Consider the following 19993-nt stretch of genomic DNA (forward strand, 5'->3'; position numbering starts at 1 on the left):
AACTGGCTTATGAGAGCCAATTGTTAAATTTTCCTGTGAGCAGTTATACCCTGGAAACTTGCAAACGCTGTAAATCAGGGCTTGAGTTAATGTTTTGTTGATTGTCTAGATTTAAGAAAATGATGGATAAAATGTCAATAATGAAGACTAAACTTAAAAGTGTGTTGTACATAATTTTCCCCCAGAGAGTTTGCTATTAAGCATTTACCAACACACCACTGACTAATACACTATTGGTAGAGTTGTGAATTGGCTTGACCATTCTAGAAAGCAATTGACAATTAATGGCAAGGGGGAAAAATGACAAAAATGGCCCCATCCTTTGATCTGTGGGTACCATTGCCAGGGATATAAATCAAGAAGATAAAAAGTAGACAGAAAATTCCCATATACACCAAAATATGTATAACATTTTTTTGTAGTAACAAAGAATTGAAAGCAAAGTAGGGACTAACAATTGAACAATGGCTAAATAAATTATGTCACATGAACGTAATTGGATAGTACTGTGTTTTAAGAAACAATGGCTAAAAGGATGCAGAAAAGAATGAAAAGACTTGTATGAAATGATGCCAGGTAATGTAAGCTGAACCAGGAAAACAATATAGACAATGACTGCAGCAATATGAATGGAAACAACAAGAAGCCCATAATTTAATGATATATAATTATACATTAAGCTTACCCCTAAAGAAGAGAGGAGAAGATGAATCTTCATCTTTTCTTTGCTTATCTGAGAGTAGTGAGGGTAGAACATCGTATATGCTGTCAGACTCTGTTGTTGTGTTGGTTAATTTTCCAAAATTGATATTTCCCACCTCTATCTTTTATTCTTTGTTATAAGGAGTAGCCCTCGAGGATATAGAGAGTTTCACATTTGAAAACAAAGGCAATAAAAAACAAAAGGCATAATAATGTAACATAACAGGAACATGATGATGATGATGATGATGATGAAAGGAATTGTGCCCATCCTTCAAAGAGTAGGTCAAATGTTCCCCTCCTCTAAAAAGGCTTTACTGATTTCTTCACTAGAGATGATCATTGACTTGTCTGAGTCCTGATGCACAATGATTTGTAATTGTGCCCATCCTTCAAAGAGTAGCTCAAATGTTCCCCTCCTCTAAAAAGGCTTTACTGATTTCTTCACTAGAGATGATCATTGACTTGTCTGAGTCCTGATGCACAATGATTTGTACCACTAATGTGGCACTTCTCATGTACTGCCCACCTTCAATTTGTGTACATGTGACTATTTGTATACATGTAACTTCTCCAGTTAGATTAGGAGAAGAGTACTTGTGCTTACTTCTGGACATGTTGCATACTCCTAGATTGTGACCTCCCTGAAGGCAGGAACTGTTTCAATTTTTTTGTTGTTTGATTTTCATCCTTAACACCTCCCACAGTGGCTGGCACATGGTAGGAGTTTAATAATACTGATTGAAGTGAAGCTAATTAAAAGTATCATAGAAAATATTTCCAAGAGAGAATACTAATGATTGAGAACATCAGCGAAAGTGTTATGTAGGAGCTGGTACCTGAGCTATGCTTTCAAGGTAGAGATACTCTGAAGGGGAGGTAAAGCGATAGGGCATTTTAGATTTGGGGGGCCACCTATGCAAAGGCACTCCACTTCCAGTGAAAGATGGATTGTCACATATGGGGAATAGCTAGCAAAGAAGTTTGACTGGATCAGATATAAGGTAGGTGGGATCCAGAATGTGGAGGGCTTTAAAGGCCAGGATGATGGTTTTGTATTTTATACTAGAGGCATCAGGTGGCCACTGAAGATTTTTGAATAAAGGGGTGACATGGATCTTTGAATCATAGATTTGGAGCCAGAAAGAACCTAGTCTTACACCCTTATTTTACAGAAGAGGAAACTGAGGGCCAGAGAAGCAACGTGAGTTGTCCAATGTCATACGGGTAGTAAGTAGAAGAAGTAGGATTTGAACCCAGGTCTTCTGATTCCAAATCCAGCATACTTTTCACTATACCACCCTGCCTCCAAGATCTGTATTTGAGGAATGTTATTTTAATGGCTATGTAGAGTTGAAGAGAGGAGAAAGACTGGGGGCAGGGAGACCAATTAGGAGGCTCTTAAAATAGTTCAGGAAAGAGGTCTGAACTAGGATATAGGTTGTATAAGTGGAGAGAAGGGGGTACATTCAAGAGATACAGAATTAATAGGCATTGGGAACTACTGGAAGGAGAGGGGTAGAAGCAAGAGGGATAGAAAAGTCAAGGATAATTCCAAGATTATGCAGCAGAGTAACCTGAAGTGTGGTTGATCTATCATTATTTGGGCAAACTGAATAGTAACCAGCTAATGCAGATAATACATGCTTCTGTCAACACCTACTCCCTCCAGTGAGAATAACTGGGGGACTAAATTGAAGCAGTGTGATCCAATACAAAGTGTTAGATAATGGGATTAATTTAGGGCCTGAAATGAGGTAGTATGGTATAATGAAAAATGTTAGATTTGAAGTCAGAAGACTTAGGTTGGAATCTTAGCTGTGTACTTACTAGCTGGATGATCTTGAGAAAGTCACTCACGATCTCTATTCCTCAGTTTCCTCATCTGTAAAATGAGAGGGTTGGGCTACATGGCCTCTAAGGCCTCTAAGTTTATGATCTTATTATCATGTGATATGATAGATCATTGAACATTTGTCAGCTGAGGTTTTGGACATCTGATCAATGAAATCTAAATGATCAAACTATCAAAAACACATGAAATAACTTAATTAGGAGATTGTGACATAGGAGATCTAAACAACTCAATTGTGATGAATCTCTTGGGTGTGGCTTCCAGGAATGGGTAGCATATTCTGTTTGGGAGTGTGGTCTAGGGAAGAAGGAAGGAACCAGCAGAGAAAATAAATCAGTGAGAACTTTGTCCCCACCTACACAGATTCATCAGATCATCTAGACTGAATCCTCTCAGGAGGCCCACTTAGGGCCACAGAGGCAGAACTAAGACAGAGGTAAAATTTTGAAATTAGTGGAGGTTTTTATTTTTGTTTTGGGGTGGTACAATTCTTTTTTTTTTCTACAATTCATCTTTGAACCTGTCATATTCTGACATTGTCCTATATTACAGAAATCACGTTTCCTTACCCAAATTAAAATGGACCTATCTTAGGTCACCTTGTTAGCTAGCTGATCTGATGAAGTACAGAATGGGTGATGAATGGAGCAAATGCATTATTCCTACCAAGAGTATTTGAATTTTTTAAAAGAGACAACGGTCTTAACCTACAAAATAAATCTCTGAGAAATTTCAGGGCACTAACCTAGTAAGTGAACCCAGTACTCATAAGGCTAATAAACTGACCCAGTACTCATAACAGGCGCTTAATAAGTAATTTTGAATGAATTTTTAAAAGAAGATATTTTGGGGGAATGGGAGGAAGGGAAGAAAACTAAAATCAAAAAAGCACTTAGGTCCACTTTACTAAGATCTGGCCCTGGGTACAGATCAATAATAACAGTGATTTAAAAAATAACTCAGATCCTGCTATGGATACTTTTGTACAAATAGAACTTTATTCATTCCAATTACCTCCTTTTGGGTATAACCCTAGTAGCTTTATTATTTTGCAATATTATTTTCTAAAATGATTTTACTAATAGATGCTTAATAAAATTTGAATTTAATCAACCAACAAGTATTTATTAAGCACTAGTTGTGTCAGGCTGCATGTTAACTGCTTGGGAAACAAAGAAAGGTAAAACTATGGTCTCTCATTTTAAGGAACCCCTATTCTAGTGGGGAAGACAACATGGAAATAATTAGGTACATGTAAGATTTACAGAGGAGATGGAAGGTGAAGTCCTTAGCAGCTGAGAGGACCGGGAAAAAGCCTTAGGTAGAAGGTGAGATTTAATTTTGAAGGAAGCCAGGGAAACTAAGAAACTGAGATAAGAAGGAGAACATACCGGCATGGGAAACAGCCAAAGGCCCAGAGATGGGAGATGGAGGGTGGGGTTTGAGGAGCACCAAGGCCAGGGTCATGGATCACAGAAGTGCGAAAAGTGCAAGAAGACTGGAAATTTAGAAAGGGGCCAGGTAATGAAAAAGTTTTCATAATTTACTAGCAGGTTTTCATTGAAAAGCTGAATGAAAGTGCCAAATTTAGGAGGAAAATGGGAAAGAGAGGAAAGTAGAGCCTAAATCCATAAGAATATCACCAGTGCTTTATTTACAGGGAAAGAAACATTTGCCATGCTAGCCTTTGTTCCAGACTCAGTGCTCACACTAAGTGTGCAATAACTTTCTCATCCTCCCTCCCCTTTTAGGTCTATGCACTTTCTAATTATATACCTAACTTGTGTAAGGGAGACTTTCTAAATGACCAGTGTTAAACCATTGAGTGAAAGAGAGATTCTTACCTTTTTTGTGTTATGGACCCCTTTGGCAGTCCAGTGAAGACTACAAACCTCTTTAGAGAATAGTGTGTTGAAACGCATAGAACAAAATACATAGGACTACAAAGAAAGCCAATTATGTTGAAATATAGTTATCAAAATATTTTTAAAAGTTCACAGGGCAGCTAGGTGACTCAGTGGCACTGGACCTGGAGTGAGGAGGACTTGAGTTCAAATCTAGCTTCAGACACTTACTATGTGACTCTGGGCAAGTCACTTAACCCCAATTGCCCCCCCCTTTCCCCCAACAAAAAAGTTTACCATCCCATATAAGAATCTGGACAACAGATGGAGAGATAAACATAAAGTCAGACAGATCTGGGTTTAGGTCCTGCCTCTGATACATACCGGCTGTGTGATCCTGGGCAGCTCACTGAACATGTCAATGTCCCCCAAACATTTGCCTAAGATTATAATGATAGGATTGTAGATCTGGACCTTGGAGGGATGTAGGAGGCCATAGAGTCCAACTCCTTCATTTTATGGATGAGGAAACTTGGGCCGACCTAGTAGTTAAATGACTTACCCATGGTCCAACTGGTAAATAGCTTAGGCAGGATTTGAACTCAGCCCTTCCAGCCCTCTCTTCAACCCAGCTGCTTAAAAGCAAAGTTGTAGAGTAGATGCTGATATGAATGGAGAGAAGGAGTTCCTCCCCAGGAGCTCACGAAATCATAGGTCTAGCCTAAAGGGAAAAAAAAAAGGCAAAATACCTTAAAATCAGAGATAGAGTGGACATAATCTATGTGACATATGGCAGGCTAGTCACAAAGACTAGCTCCAGAGGAAAACCAGAACTAGAACACATATACCTAAAACTCAGGAAGAAAACATTCTATGTTTCTTCAGGGTCAAATAATTTTTAAGAAATATCTTTTTATTGATGTCTTTTGTTCTTATGACACATTAATTTCCAAATAAATTCTTGCTCCCTTCCCTACTCAGCGTGTCATCCTTTGTAATAAAGATTTTAAGAGAAAAAAGCATTCAGTAAAACTAAACAATATGTCTGTCACCTGTTTCTGACAGTATATGAAATATTCAATATACCTATAATATTCTACATCTTCAATAAAAGGAAGAAAGTGCTCTAGACAAAAATATGGAAGTTTAGAATTGTGGCTGGTTTGGGGAAAATATTATAAGTTGTTTTGGACATGATGAGTTTGAAATGACTATCAGACATCCAGTTTGAAACGTCCAGAGTAGTTGAAGATGTGAAACTAGAGCTCAGGAGAGAAGCTAGGCCTGGACATCATCTTATCTTGGAGTCATCTGCATAGAGATGATAATTAAATGTATGGGAGCTCACCATGAAGGGTCATTAAATGAGAGAGTATAGAAATTTTGTTTTTAGTTCTTTGTGTCAACTTTAGCCTAGAGGGGTCCATCCCACAAAGAGACTCCAGCTCTGGGCCCAAGTGTCCTGGGGAAAGCTTAAATCCCACCTGTGTAGGCTTTTCCTGTACTCTTTGACACATTGCTCCCATCCCAGAAACCTAGAAAATGTCTCCACAACAGAGTTGTACCCCATTTGGGGGTTTTTGATGGTAAAGGTGCTAGAGTGGTTTGCCATTTCCTTCTCCGGCTCCTTTTACAGTTAAAGAAACTGAGGGAAACAGGGTTAAGTGATCGCCCAGTGTCACATAGCTAGTAAGTGTCAGAGGCTGGATTTGAGCTTATGAAGATGAGTCTTCTTGAGTCTAGGCCCAGCACTCTATCCACTGCACTGTCTACTGCCCATGTCTTGAGTATCCCCTAGAAGGGATTTTGGGGTCCTTTTTAGAAAAGGGTATTATTGAAATGCATAGTAGATATCAGGTACAGTATAGCTAATACAGTCTTCCACCAAAAAAGAGATGCTTGAAACATAAAGACTCATAAGTGATCATTAGATATTTAAAATGTGAAATAGTAACTTATACAGTTATTATGTACTTCCTACAGGTAAATACAATTTTGTAGGACAGCTTAACAAATAATTCATGCATCTCAGATCTGTGTTGCTGTGGAGCAGCTCACATTTCCAAATCTTCTACCAGACCAGGTTCTAAGTTGCACTTTCTTAGTCCTTTCACCTGGCCATGGCCATCTTCCCCTCCAAGAAAGGTATACCTCCCACTGACCTCTCAAACTCACAAAGTAAATATTGAAGCTAGAAATGTATACTTCTTTTAAAAATATTTATTTGAAAAGCATTTAATATCTTTCTTTCCCACTCCCAATTGAGCAACAAAAAAGAAAAAGAAAAATCTCATTACAAACATGTATAACTCAGCCAGGGGCTGCTAGCTGGCATGGATAGAGTTCTGAATCTGAAGTCAGGAAAGCTCATCTGCCTGAGTTCAAATGCGGCCTCAGGCACTTACTAGCTGTGTGAACCTCGGCATGTCACTTAGCCCTGTTTGCCTCAGTTTCCCCATCTGTAAAAGGAGCTGGAGAAGGAAATGGCAAACTACTACAGTATCTTTGCCAAGAAAACCCAAACACTGAACAATAATAACTCAGCAAAACAAATTCCCACATTAGTTATGTCCAAAAATGTATGTCTCATTCTGTATTTCAAATTCATCACCTTTCTGGCAGGAGCTGAGTGATATTTTTCACATTCAGTCCTCTATAATTGTGGTTTATCATTGTATTGATCAGAATTCTAAAGTTTTTCAAAGTTATTTTTCTTATAAAGTTGTGGTATAAATTGTTTTCTTAGTTCTTCTCACTTTGCACCCCATCAGTTCATAAAGGTCTTTCCCATTTCCTCTGAAATTTTCCATTTAATGATTTATTTTACAACAATATTTCATTATCATCATATACCATAATTTGTTGAGCCATTCCCGAATAGGGGAGTACCCATTTGTTTTCAGTTTGGGGCTCCTATGGTAAAAAAAAAACCCACCACTATAAATGTTTTTGTACATTTCCTCTTTATTTGATCTCTTTGATATCTACACCTATGTAAAGGTGCAGACCATCCAGACAGATGGTCCCACCTCTAACAGAATACTGAGATACAGAAAAACATGCAAATAGCTTTTACTTGGGGGACCTTACTACAAGACCTGTCCTGTGCAGCAGCAGGACAATGGTAGTTCTCCTCACCACTTTTAGGCCAGGCCAGATATTATACAGAAGCAGAACAAAGAAGGCATGGTGCCAGGGATGGCCCAGGGTCGCATGAACGTTTTCCCAAGGGATAAAACTGCTTTTTGCTGTTTATGTTAACCATGATACTTGAGGTCATGCTCCCACACTCTTGCTCTTGCTGCACAACCCAATAGTGGTATAGATAAGTCAAAGGGCATGCACAGTTTGGGAAGTTTTTGGACATAGTTACAAGTTGTTTTCCAGAATGACTAAACCATTTCACAGCTCCACCATCAGTGTATTAGTGTGCCTGTTTTCCCTCAATCTCTCCAACACTGATCATTTTTCTCTTTTGTCTCTTGTCAGTGTGACGGGCATAAGGTAGTACTTTAATTTCCATTTCTTTAGTTGTTAGTGATTCAAACTCTTTTTTAATGGTTGTTGATAGCTTGGATTTCTTCCCTGGAAAACTGCCTTTTATAATCTTTGGATTATTTATCTGTTGGAAAATAGCTTTTAGTTTTATAAATTTGAATCAGTTTCTTGTACCTATTGGATATGAGACCTTTATAAGGGAAATTTGCTGTAAGTATTTTTTCTCAGATGTCTGTTGGAAATATCGATCTCTCGGGATCACTGTTCAGTGATCTAGGCTTAAGGAAAGAAACACAAAACAGAAGAGTCATCTAGGGACTTGTGTCTCACAATTGCCTAGGCAAGCACATATTCTTACTTCCATATGTATCCAGTCACCATTGCTGGGGCAGGGGGAGGTACTGGGGAAAAGGAAGGGAGAACAGACAAAGCCACCACCACCTCTTTAAGTCCAAAGGAAAGCTACAAAGAAAATACTGACTTAAAAAAGACTGGAAGCCAACCCCATATGAGCCATTGTTCATACATCCTTTAGCAAGGAACCAGAGCATATGTCTCTCCCCACAGAATCAAAGCACATGAGTCCAGTTCTATGAGGGATGTCTAGTTGTATGTGAATGTTTTGTGAAATATTGTATGTGAAAATATGTGAATATTTTGGTGTAACATAATGACCGACAAGCTCAAAGGGGTGGATGTAGCAGTTAGGTTTTGTATCCTCTGCCCCTTGGTCTCCATCTTCCCACTCTTTCAATTCACCTTAATCTAAAGTTCAATCCCTTTCATGCTAAGACATTGAAGAGAAAAGCTTCAGCTGCACAAAACTGAGAGGCAAGAGAATTATATCTATCTGTTTGACTTACTTGGGGTCACTTCTTTCTTGTAGGTGAACAAGGACATTGTGTCAGGGCTGAAATATGTGCAGCATACCTACAGGACTGGGGCTAAAGGTAAGAGACTCCCCATTCTCCAAACTCTTATCAATATGTAAACATTATCTAGAGAAAAGAACACGAGGTTAGTCTCTTCTTAATTATTAATACTTAGGTCAATCATTAAACTTCTCTGGGCCTCAGATGCTCCAACTATGATTTAAAATTATTATGAAGGAAAGGGAATGTAAGTGTAAGAAGTGAGACATGAATCCAGATATCCCCAACTCCGTATATAGTCTGCTACCCCATGTTACCTCTGTGAAGAGAAGACAAAATGAGTGAATGCATGTGAAAGCATTTGAGTAAAAAGCCCTTTCCACATGGAAGGGGGCAAGATTATTATTACACAAGTCAGGTCTACACCGAAGCTAGAATACTCGGGAATATCGAGAGATTCTCTGGTGAATTTGGACAACAAAGGAAATCAATGATTATTCAAGTCCCAAAGGAGATGTGTTTTGTCCTGAATAATCTGGATTGACTACCTTCAGTGCCCAGTCTCTCCCAAAAATAAATAAATAAGTGAAAAAATGAATGGATAGATAGATGATAGAAAAATAATTTTAACGAACAAACAAATAAACCTTGTCCCTTCTTTTGGCAGTGTATCGAGATATAGCATGGTGTCAGATATGCAAGAGGAAAAAAGAATTATGGCTATAGTAGGTCTACAGTTACTCCTTCAGACCATTTAATAGCACCTGGAGAAATCTGTTTACTATTTTCTACTGGACTATCATTCTAAATCGCCATCATCATTTAGATCTACTTCTCTCAGTGGCCTGACTCACCTACTTACTGTAACTAATCTTACTTCCTGATCCATGGCTTCTCTTCTTTCATCAATTCATGGATTGGCTTCAACTATGATTCCTTGTATCCAAGGCCATTGTCTTGCTGAACTCTGATGACTGGAGGAGAGAGAGAGGCGGATGATTTAGTGAAGCTCTGCCTCACTTAAATCCAATTCATGAGCAAGTTAAGACTTCACCTTCATGATGTCATTGGTCCTCTTTCAGAAGGAAGGACAAACAGCAATAATCAATTCTTTGTGTTCTTTCTGATTATTGAACTAATACCCTATCTCTATAAATGGTCAACTTTATGTTCATACAGAATCATCAAATTCTAGAGGCAGAAAACCCTTAGAGATCATTTCAGCCAACCTACTCATTTTACAATGTTGGAAATAGGCTCCAAGGAATTAAATTACTTGCCCAAGGGCACATAGTTTGTTATTGGTAGCCAAGTAGTCCCTAGACATTCATTCTATTACTAGTCCAGAGTTCTTCTCTGTCAGGCTACCTAACCCTAGTCACCAATAGTCTAGAATTTGGTACATTCTCTTGTGTAATCTTCAATGTCATTCTAAATGATGATCTTCCTAATGCATTTTTCTTTCTTTTAGTGGACAAAGCTACATTCATGGTTGGCAGTTATGGGCCTAGGCTAGATGAGTATGAGTTCCTGACACCTCCAGAGGAAGCCCCCAAGGGTATGCTGGCCCGAGGCACTTACCACAACAAGTCCTTCTTCACTGATGATGACAAGCATAACCATCTCACCTGGGAGTGGAATCTGTCCATTAAAAAGGAGTGGACAGAATGAGCTCCTTGCTCTACATTCCCTTCCCATCCCCCTTGCCTGTTGTACTGCTAGTGAATTATGTGTTCTAAAACTCCAAGGTTGTGCTCCTCTTCCTGTGTGCCCCCAACCCTAAGATCTCCAAAGCTCCTCAACTATTCTCATTTTCACATGGTGCCCTGTAAAATTTAATACATTGGTACAATTGGCATTTGGTACAATTTTGAGGTTAGCCCATGGCCTCTTTTCCTGCTATGCTGAAAACAATACACTCAGTTTCACCACAAGAGCAAAAAAGACTTAAAACCAATTCCCTTTCCACTCTCTCCTCCTTTTGGATCAACTCCTTGAGAAGCCCTAATTTGATCAACATGAACATTTCATTCAGGTACCATTTATCCCTCCCGGCAGCTAGTGAACTTAGAAAGAGAGAGAGACAGAGAAACAGACAGAGACAGAGAAAAAGAGAGAGACAGACAGACAGACAGAGAGATAGAGAGAGACAGAGAGAGAGAGAGAGAGAGAGAGAGAGAGAGAGAGAGAGAGAGAGAGATTAAGAGCAATCTCCCACTAGCAGTCCACTTCCCAGGTGTTCCAATAACCAATTCCCATTGGAATATCCTATAATGGTTGCTGCTGTTCTGATAAAGGGCCTTAATCTGCCTTAATCTGTTTTTATAAATAAAGCCACCTTGGAGTCTTCTATTTGTGAGCAAAACTGTAAACAATTCAATCATTTATGAATAAAACTACTGCTGTCCATTATGGCTGAGCCTCTCATTTTCCCAATTTCTCCCTTTAAACAAAACCAGCAGCTTGGGAAATTTTTAGTCATCTGTTTTCTACATGTGCTAGGTACATGGGCATACCTAGTGGTGCTGAGATCTTAAAGCCCTTGAACCACCCATTTCATTGGTCACAGTGCAGCATGAGCTCCCGTGATTTGTAGGGCACAGATTGGAAGCTTTCCCTAGGGAAGTTTCTCTTATTAATTCTTTGGATATGAGGTGAAGGCAATGTAGTTGGCCAGCCTGTGAAAAGGAGGGTTACTCCTTACCCCGTTAGTTAATTAGGCATTTTATTTCAGAAGCTCGACATTCACTAAGTAGAGATTCTTAACCAGGGTTCCATGAACTTGATTTTTTAAAAGAAGTATTTTGATATCATTGGTTTTCTTTGTAATAATCTTATGTATTTTATTTTATACATTTAAAAACATTATTCCGAGAAGGGGACCTTAGGCTCACAAGATTATCCAAAGGGTCCATGACACAAAAAGTTTAAGAAGCCCTGCCCTAAATCCATCGGCTGAATTCCCATGGCTCTGAGATCACTTCAGCCCATTAACAGAAGAGCACATTAGGATCAGCTTCCCAGGCAATCCACCAAGTTCAACATTTGAAACAGGAGAAGAACAAGGCAGTCATTGGAAACTGTCCAGTCTGGCTGGCTCTTTTGCTTCCTCCTCATGCAGGATCTGCCTCTAGAATTTGTCGCAGAAGGTCAGCAATCCCTGGGTAAAAGAACAAGTTACTAGCTACATTTATCCACATAGAGATGTAAAAGCAAAGATAAATGTTAAAATTATCTTTTGAAAAATGGAAAACCCCTCATGGAAAAAAAGAATTTCACCCCTAACAGAAAATTTTAACAGAAAAGTGTCTGGGGGATTATAATTCATAAACAACTATCAAGTAGGGTCATTCCCACGCATCACCAAGATCTTGGAGGATAGCACTTTGAGGGAATTGGTACTGAAATGGATAAATATATCCATTTGAGCTGCTTTTTTCTCTCAGTTGAGTCATTGACCATTCCTATTATCTCTGTGCCTCGATAGTGCTGATGTTGCCCAAGAACCTATGCTGCTTATGGATATCAGAGTAGCCAAGGTTTTCATGGCTACTACTAACATGGCTGTTGGGGGGGTCCTTGAGGTTTTTCTAGATAGTTTCTTGATTATTCAAAGGCCTAAAATTTTACCTGCTGTTTTCCTAAGGATGTTCTGACATAATCATGAGGATATAATAGCCCACTCCTAGAAAAATGATACTGAATTAGAAGCAGAGAGAAAAAGTATAGAGACCAAGGCTGAATTAACTAACAGTGTAGCATCATTTAAAAAGAATCCTAGGCACCATGCCTTCTATCCCATGTATTTTCCCCCCAGGTGCTGAATTTTCTGGCTATATATTACTTTCTAGGCAAGGAGGGTAGTATGATGCTAATGGAGACTGGGGTCTATCTATCATATAGCATGGTGAACCAACAAACTTACTGGAACCCTGTCTTCCTTATTTCAACTTGTGAATCTCATGGAGCTACTAGGGCCCTGGGCTTTAATCTTTAGGACCAATGGAAAGTATTCAGTTGAAAGACATCTTCTGTCTCTCATCAAATGTGCACTGCCCCTAGCAACTCCCGGGGGAGACACATGCCTTTCCCTCAAAATTCCCTCCTCTTTTGCCCATGCTTTTGCATATTTTGTTTGATGGAAGCTTAGGCAGTCAGATATCCCACTTTCTAATTGGCAACCATTTGATAGCCCACAGATATCCCTGCTCTTTAATCTCCTAATTCCTTCTCTTTCCTGTCTATAGCCAACTCCAACTCCCCATCACCCAGCTGTCAACTCTGTGTACACAGCTGAAAATAGGCACAATAGGGTGTGAGTGGAGGAGGAGAAATAGGAACACATTTTTAAGTAGTGAGCCATTTTAGCTTCAGACAAAAACACAGACGAGTAGGAAAGGCATGAAAATGGAACTTGTCGATGTCTGCAATGATTTAAAAAGCCACCAGATATCATCACTTTCTTCCTAAGGAAAATGCCACACAGTTGCAAAAGAAATAAGGGACAGCCGGGAATAAAAATTAAGCTCCCAACTCCCACCGAGACTGGAGGGATCTTAGAACATCATGCCTTTGTAAGCAACATCCGGCCCCAGGAGAAAACACATGGGACTTTCTGGGGCAATCAGTACTCAAAGCGGGGCGTGGCATAGAACCAGAGATGGTATGCAATGGTCTTTGAGAAGAAGACCAATTATGGTGAGGGCAAGGCATGGGGCCAGGAGGCCTGATTTGAGTCACAGGATAATTTCTACAGTAGGGTACTACTTCCATTTGACCATGCTTCTCTCATGAATTGATAAGACATGGCAAAAAAAAAGGGGGGGAGGAGTGTGAAGGGGAGGAGGGAAGAGGAGAATGAAGCAATATATACAAGTGTTTAGCACAGTGCCTAGCACATATTAGGCACTTAATAAAAGTTTATTGATTGATTAACTACAATAACATAAAAATAAGATAAAAAAGGAGTTCAAACATGATACTTCGGCATCTTTAATAACACAAGGGACACAATTAATAAAAAACATAAGTAAAACTATAGTTCAGCAATTTTAAATGGTAACACACAGGATATACAACGAGAAGGTCAAGACAAAAGAAAGTTCTTAGAAAAGGTCATAGTAAGATAAAATTACTAAAAATAAGATGTTGGAAGGGATGAGATATTTTGAACTAATTGCTTCAATAACTGAAGGGAGAAATGAAGAGCAAATGAGGAAGAAATATAGATGATTAAATGAATAAAATAAAGAAAAATAATAATTTAAAATTGGAGAACTTGGGAAAAGATTGGCAAATGGGAAAAGGTGAAGGGGAGAGAACCTGTGGGAACAGACTAGCAGCAAAGTAGTTCAAGCAGAACTAATCAAAGGGAACAAAGAATTAACTTAAAAGGAGATAGAATAAAAACAATTCTAAAGAAATAAATGGAGGACAAAACAATAATAATTTTACATGTGAATGGAGATAGACAGGATGTCACTATGGTTGGAGTTCTGGACTTGAACTCAGGTGGATCTGGAGTCAGGACACAAGCTCTGACCAACAGAAGCTGTGGAAAATTTGGCAAATCACTAAACCTCACTGAACTTCTGTTTCTTCATCTTTATAGATTGGGATACTTCCCTTTATAGAGGGAACACTTCTATTATCTACCAAACAGGGTTGTTATCAAGGAAATAATAGTGTTCATTGTCATGTGGAAAAGAGAAAAACTTTTTTTTCTTTCTTTTCCTGTATAAGCCCTGACTGGAAAGGACACCTCTGATAGCCTAAAGTAGTTTGTTATATCAGGAAAAATTGTACCAGGTCACTGTGTGCTACAAAATGCATGCCCAGTGATGACCTATATCTGTGGCCCCTTTATTCCTAATTAGGATTTCTTTTCCGTCAGGGCATGCAATGATTTATATGCAGCATCTCAACACTGGTGCATGGTGCAGGGAGAGGAATTAATTCCTGCTACACTCAAATTCCCATCACAAAAACTTTTAGAAGGAACAGTTCAATAATATTTGGTTAGTCTCAAATTTTATTTTCCCATATTTACCAGGAAGGAAGCATGGTGTAATGGGAAAAACACTGGGCTGAGTCATGAAGTCTGTATTTAAATCCTGTCTTAGTCACTGTGTGACCTTGGACAAGTCTCTGGGCCTCAATTGCCTCATCTGTAAAATGAAGAGTTTGGATTCCATCATCTCAGGTTCCCTTTAGCTCTTAATCAGGAAGGTTGTGAGACTCAAATGAGATAACTCATGTAAAGCATTTTGCAAACCTTACGGTATTATAGAAATGCCATTTATCAGTATTATTATTATTATTAGCCTACAGTCATCAGCCTTCCAGGATGGTTATGACTTCATTCCCCGAGCCTTCTATTGCACTCTTGCTGAGCTCAAGCAATGTTTATAAAGCAATACCAGGGGTATGCTGGTAAATATTGAACAAACTATAGGGCACAATCTTTTAAATTTGACCCTCATTATTAACATTTTATTAAGTCTAGACAATCAAGAAAACAATAAATCAAGCCCTGTTTTACGGCAATTGCTGATTTCTGAGGTGTAAATGCTCAAACTGAAAATTTAACATCCTCTTATAGCTGACCCCAGCACCCCTTTCGTTCTAACCATCTCTGAGTCTATCAAATCATCCCCTTACTCTCTGTTATTCTTTGCTTTTTAATTCCTGTTTCTTTAAAAAAAAAATGTAGTCTCTGTCTCAGATTGGTTTCTTCCGTCCATGAGCAGAGTAGTCAACTGTGACCAAGTAGAAGCCCAAATTCCTTGAGAATGAGGGGAGTAGTACTCAAATTCACAGTGCATATATTAAAATTGTAATGCTACAGAGGTTAGCAAGAAAAGGGGGAATATATAGGACATCCCAAGGATCCCCTCCTTCTGGCATGCCTAGCATGCTACATCCTTAATTCTACCAGGTATCTTGGCTTTCAGTTCCCTCCAAGTTTGTGGTAGAAAGTAATGCTAGAGATAGCAGTAAGAGTTGGCTGCCAAGTTAGGAACCAAAGCAGTAGCTATTGTGACTGCCACCTGTTGGTCCCACACAATACCATTCAATTCAACAGACAATTATTAAGCATCTATTATGTATATATATATATATATATATATATATATATGTATATATATATATACATATATATACGCATATACATACATACATATATATAAACATATATATACATACACACACACACACACACACACACACACACACATATATATATAGTACCCTACTAGACACTGGGAATACAAAAATAAACACATGGGCACTGTTCTCAAGGACATAAATGAGAGAAAAGAGATATATATGAATACCTGATGCAAAGAAGGTTGAAGTAAAGCAAGTACAAAGGAAAAGTCTAAGCAAAATGAGAATATTGAGGATGGAGGAATCATTTTCCCTAGAGGTGAATTTTGGTCTAGATTCAAGTGGCATTCTCATACCACATTCTCCTAACTTTTCACCCTATTTTGATTTTAATTAATTATTTTAATTTTAATTATTTAATTTTTAATCCTTATGCCTTTCCAGACCTACTCCAATCAATTTTAATAACTCTTAAGTAATTCCTTTGAGCCCTTCCAAATCACTACTCTATATTCATCAAACTCTCCGCTATCTATGCATGTAGGGGAACTGTCCAATAGGAACCCAGCCTTTAGAGTACCTTGTGTGTGCTCTGCCTGGTATCAACTTGCATGGAGACTCGGTGAGCATACTTCCTGAAACATGTGATAGACAGGATGGAGAAGATTTTCCCTAGTTCAAAAGCATTTTAGATGTCCTTTGACTGTTTCCTGCTGCCTTAAATTGAAGTGATGAAAAGCCTCTTAATTGGCTCTAAAGGCAGAATGAAGGTACCTTCAAAAGGCACAGACAGAACAAAACTTTCCCCTGATGCTCAGTGAGACAAAAACTTCTATAAGCCTCTGGGTGAGGAGAGATTTAGCAGGTATAACTTCTGGTTGCACTTTTGGGATTAGCACAACCTCCAAGATCTATAATTTTGACATTCTCCTAAACATAATCTACTATCCTTTTTATCTCTTCCATATTGTCAAACTGTAGGGCACAATCTAAATCTACTCTTTGACCTTATGTCTCAAGGGATCTTTAGGACCTAAACCTATTCCAGTGGTTTGAGACCACCTCCTCCATTTTGGTTTCACTTGCCTTCATACCCAGACTGCCACTTTAACTTTTCAATAGCCATTACTCTAAGATTTCTCACATCCTTCCTTTTACTCAATCTTATGCCATTCACAACTTGCAAAGCCCTGTGTAACCATACCATTCCCCCATACCTGCAGTAGGACAGCTTAGTGTCACAAAGTCCAGAAAACAAACTGATTTTTACTAATACTACAAATCAGTAGTATATGACTTCATTTGGGAGCTTTTTTAGGACAATCTTCTACCCTACCCTTATCTAATTCCTATCTCATTTCCCCCATCAGCTGTTACAAATCTTTTCTTCTCATACTGACTACCCTTCCCTCCCTTTCCCCCATTTCCAGCAGGTGACTCAGGTTCCTAACTTTACTGAGGAGATCATAGAATCTCAAGAATTGTAAAGGGTCTCAGGAACTATCCAGTTCACGTTAAAGAATTCTCTCTACAACAAGGCCAACAAATAGTTATACAGCCTTCATTTGAAGTCTACTAGTGGAGTGGACCCACCACTTCCTGAGGCAGGCCATGCCACTTTTGGTAATTCTAAGATTCCTGACATGGGCTCCTTGAGTTTCCTTCCTCTGTTCCTCAAATCTCAGCATCATCATCCAATTTTACCTTCTTCCTTTCTGTCACTGAATGAGAGGTATCACTTGCTACTCCTTATCACTGCTAACCTTTCTGTCTACATCTTGCTCCCATAATTCATGCACGCTACACAAAACAGAATCTTATCTTTACAGCTTTCCAACACATCCCTCTCCCACTAGTATATCTCTGGGCAAGAAGGGTCATTAATATCCACTTACTCTACATATTTTTCCCATGTAGGCCTTAATGAACAGCCATGGTTCTAGCTCCATACTTGTCCTATCCCATGCTGATTCACTCTCTTATTCTCTGCTATAAAGTCAACAAAGCATTCTCACACTGCGAGCTCCTTCAGGAGCTCGCTCCCCAACTACAATCTCCAACCTTACTACCATTCAATCAGTAAAATTTCCCACCCTAGCTCATTTCCTAACTATACTAGTTGTTTGTTCTTTTGCCTTATTCTTTTCTATTATCCCTTAGTCTCTATTCCCAGTCAGGTCACTGTACCTCTGTTCAACCAACACTAGCCCTGAGACTAGATCCTAATTCACATAAACAGGCTAAGGAATTGTCAGCTCTGGCTTCATCACATACTCTCTGGTTTATAGTTGTGTCTTCATTTGCACTTGACCTCAGAGTTTCTTTAGCTCCTGACATTATGACTTAACTACTTCAAAACCCTGTCCACAGCTAAAGTCTCCATTTCCTCATTATCAATTCTCTTCTCAACCCCTTGCAATTTGGGTTTCACATCAACCATTGCATTGAAACTACTCTAGGATCACCATAAACCATGCTATTACCAAATTAGTTCCCCCCACCATTTTTATCAGATAGATCTCTTTACGACTTTTGAGGTTATTGACTACACACCTCCTACCAGGTACTCTTTCTTTCTTGGCTTCAGATGCATATTTTTGTTAATGGTCAGCTTCTCTATCCACTTCATCTGTCTCTTGGCTTTTTTCCCCCCTGATCTTCTAAATGCTGGTATTTTTCAAAGATCCATCCTCGGTATTCTTTTTCTCTCTCTACTCTTTCTTCCTTGGCAATATCATTCACTCCTACAACTTCAACCACTATTTCCTCTGTACAGATGAATCCCCAATGTATATATGTAAGACTCTGACCTTTCTTATGAATGCCAGGTCACACCCAAATGTCCTATTAGTACCTTATAATCAGAATCATAGATTTTAGAGTTGTAAAGGCCTTAGAGGGTGATTCTTCCTTATTTTACAGATGAAGACACTGAGGCACAGAGAGATTAAATGAGATCCTCAGGAACACAGCTAGTAAGTATCCAAGGTGGAATTGGAGCTTAAGTCTTCCTCACTTCAAGTCTAGAATCTTATCCACTACTCCATACTATGTTAAACTCCCCATGTCTAAAACCCAAGCTTATAGTCTTTTCAGTTAAATGTGGTCCTCTTTACTTCACTGTTTCTGTCCATGACACCATCATTTACCCTGTTTTTAAACCTTGGAGTTATCTTGTACTTTTCTGTCTCCTTATATCACTTATATTATATATGTCCTTACATCTTAACAGTTACCATATCCTTTCCATAACATTTCTTACATCCATCCTCTCCTCTGTTTTCCCACTCTTGTCACCCTGTTATTTATCCACCTCATTATTATGTTCTTAGACTTATTGCCTAATAAATCATCCAACTTCTACTTTCTGCCCTTTCCTTTCATTTAGCACAAAACTGCTCATACCTTTAGCCTGTTAAAAACATTCACTGGATCCTTATTGGTTACCATTGTTGAAACTCCTCTCCCTAGTTTTCAAAGACCTCAAAAATCTGATGCTACCCTAACTTATCAATCTTATCTCATATTACTCCCCTTCATGTACTTTATGCTATTGGTAAATTGAATTTCTCTCCTCTAGTCAGCAGTCCTACCTCACCCTGAACATGCCCTGTGTCATTCCTCCTACAAGCATTTATTCCCAATGCTTATACCAAATAGGTTATTATTTATGAAATGTTAAACCCTAAACTCCTTGCACATTGAATTCCTACCTACCCTTTAACTCAAATGCTACCTCCTTCATGAAGCTTTCCCTGAACCCTTGTTTGGTAAGGACCTTCCCAATCAGATCTCATACAGTACTTAAAAAAATAACTTGAATACCCACATAATAATATACATTATAGTAATCTATGTTTTATGAAATTTCTTTCTACTAGATCATAGGCTCTATGGGGTCCTGGACTGTGTCTTACTTGAGTCTTGCCCCTCTTTAGTACTTGGCACCAGGATCCACACACAGCAAATGCTTAATAAAGATTTATTGAATGAATAAATGAATGAAAGTTTAAATGAAGAAAAAACTGAATGAATTGGAGAGAGTGTGTGCTAGCCATAGGGGATGGGCTGTACAAATTTAGGCAATAGGATAAGTTCAGGGAATGGTAATA

The 19993-nt window shown here is 38.7% G+C and overlaps 1 protein-coding gene across 4 annotated transcripts in view; it reads left to right on the forward strand.

Moving 5' to 3' along the window:
• ARHGDIB (Rho GDP dissociation inhibitor beta) overlaps window positions 1-11183 on the forward strand; it is a 37919-nt gene extending 26736 nt beyond the window's left edge. For all 4 annotated transcript variants that reach the window (XM_020994319.2, XM_020994320.2, XM_020994321.2 and 1 more), the window contains 2 exons: window positions 8786-8849; window positions 10243-11183. In XM_020994319.2, the coding sequence (XP_020849978.1) occupies window positions 8786-8849; window positions 10243-10442 (264 nt within the window). In that variant the 3' untranslated portion in view covers window positions 10443-11183. The remainder of the gene's footprint in view (window positions 1-8785; window positions 8850-10242) is intronic.
• The last annotated feature ends 8810 nt before the right edge of the window (window positions 11184-19993 follow it).

The sequence above is a fragment of the Phascolarctos cinereus genome, unplaced genomic scaffold (genome assembly GCF_003287225.1).
Source record: "Phascolarctos cinereus isolate Bilbo 61053 unplaced genomic scaffold, phaCin_HiC Scaffold_1;HRSCAF=81, whole genome shotgun sequence".
Lineage (NCBI taxonomy): Eukaryota > Metazoa > Chordata > Mammalia > Diprotodontia > Phascolarctidae > Phascolarctos > Phascolarctos cinereus.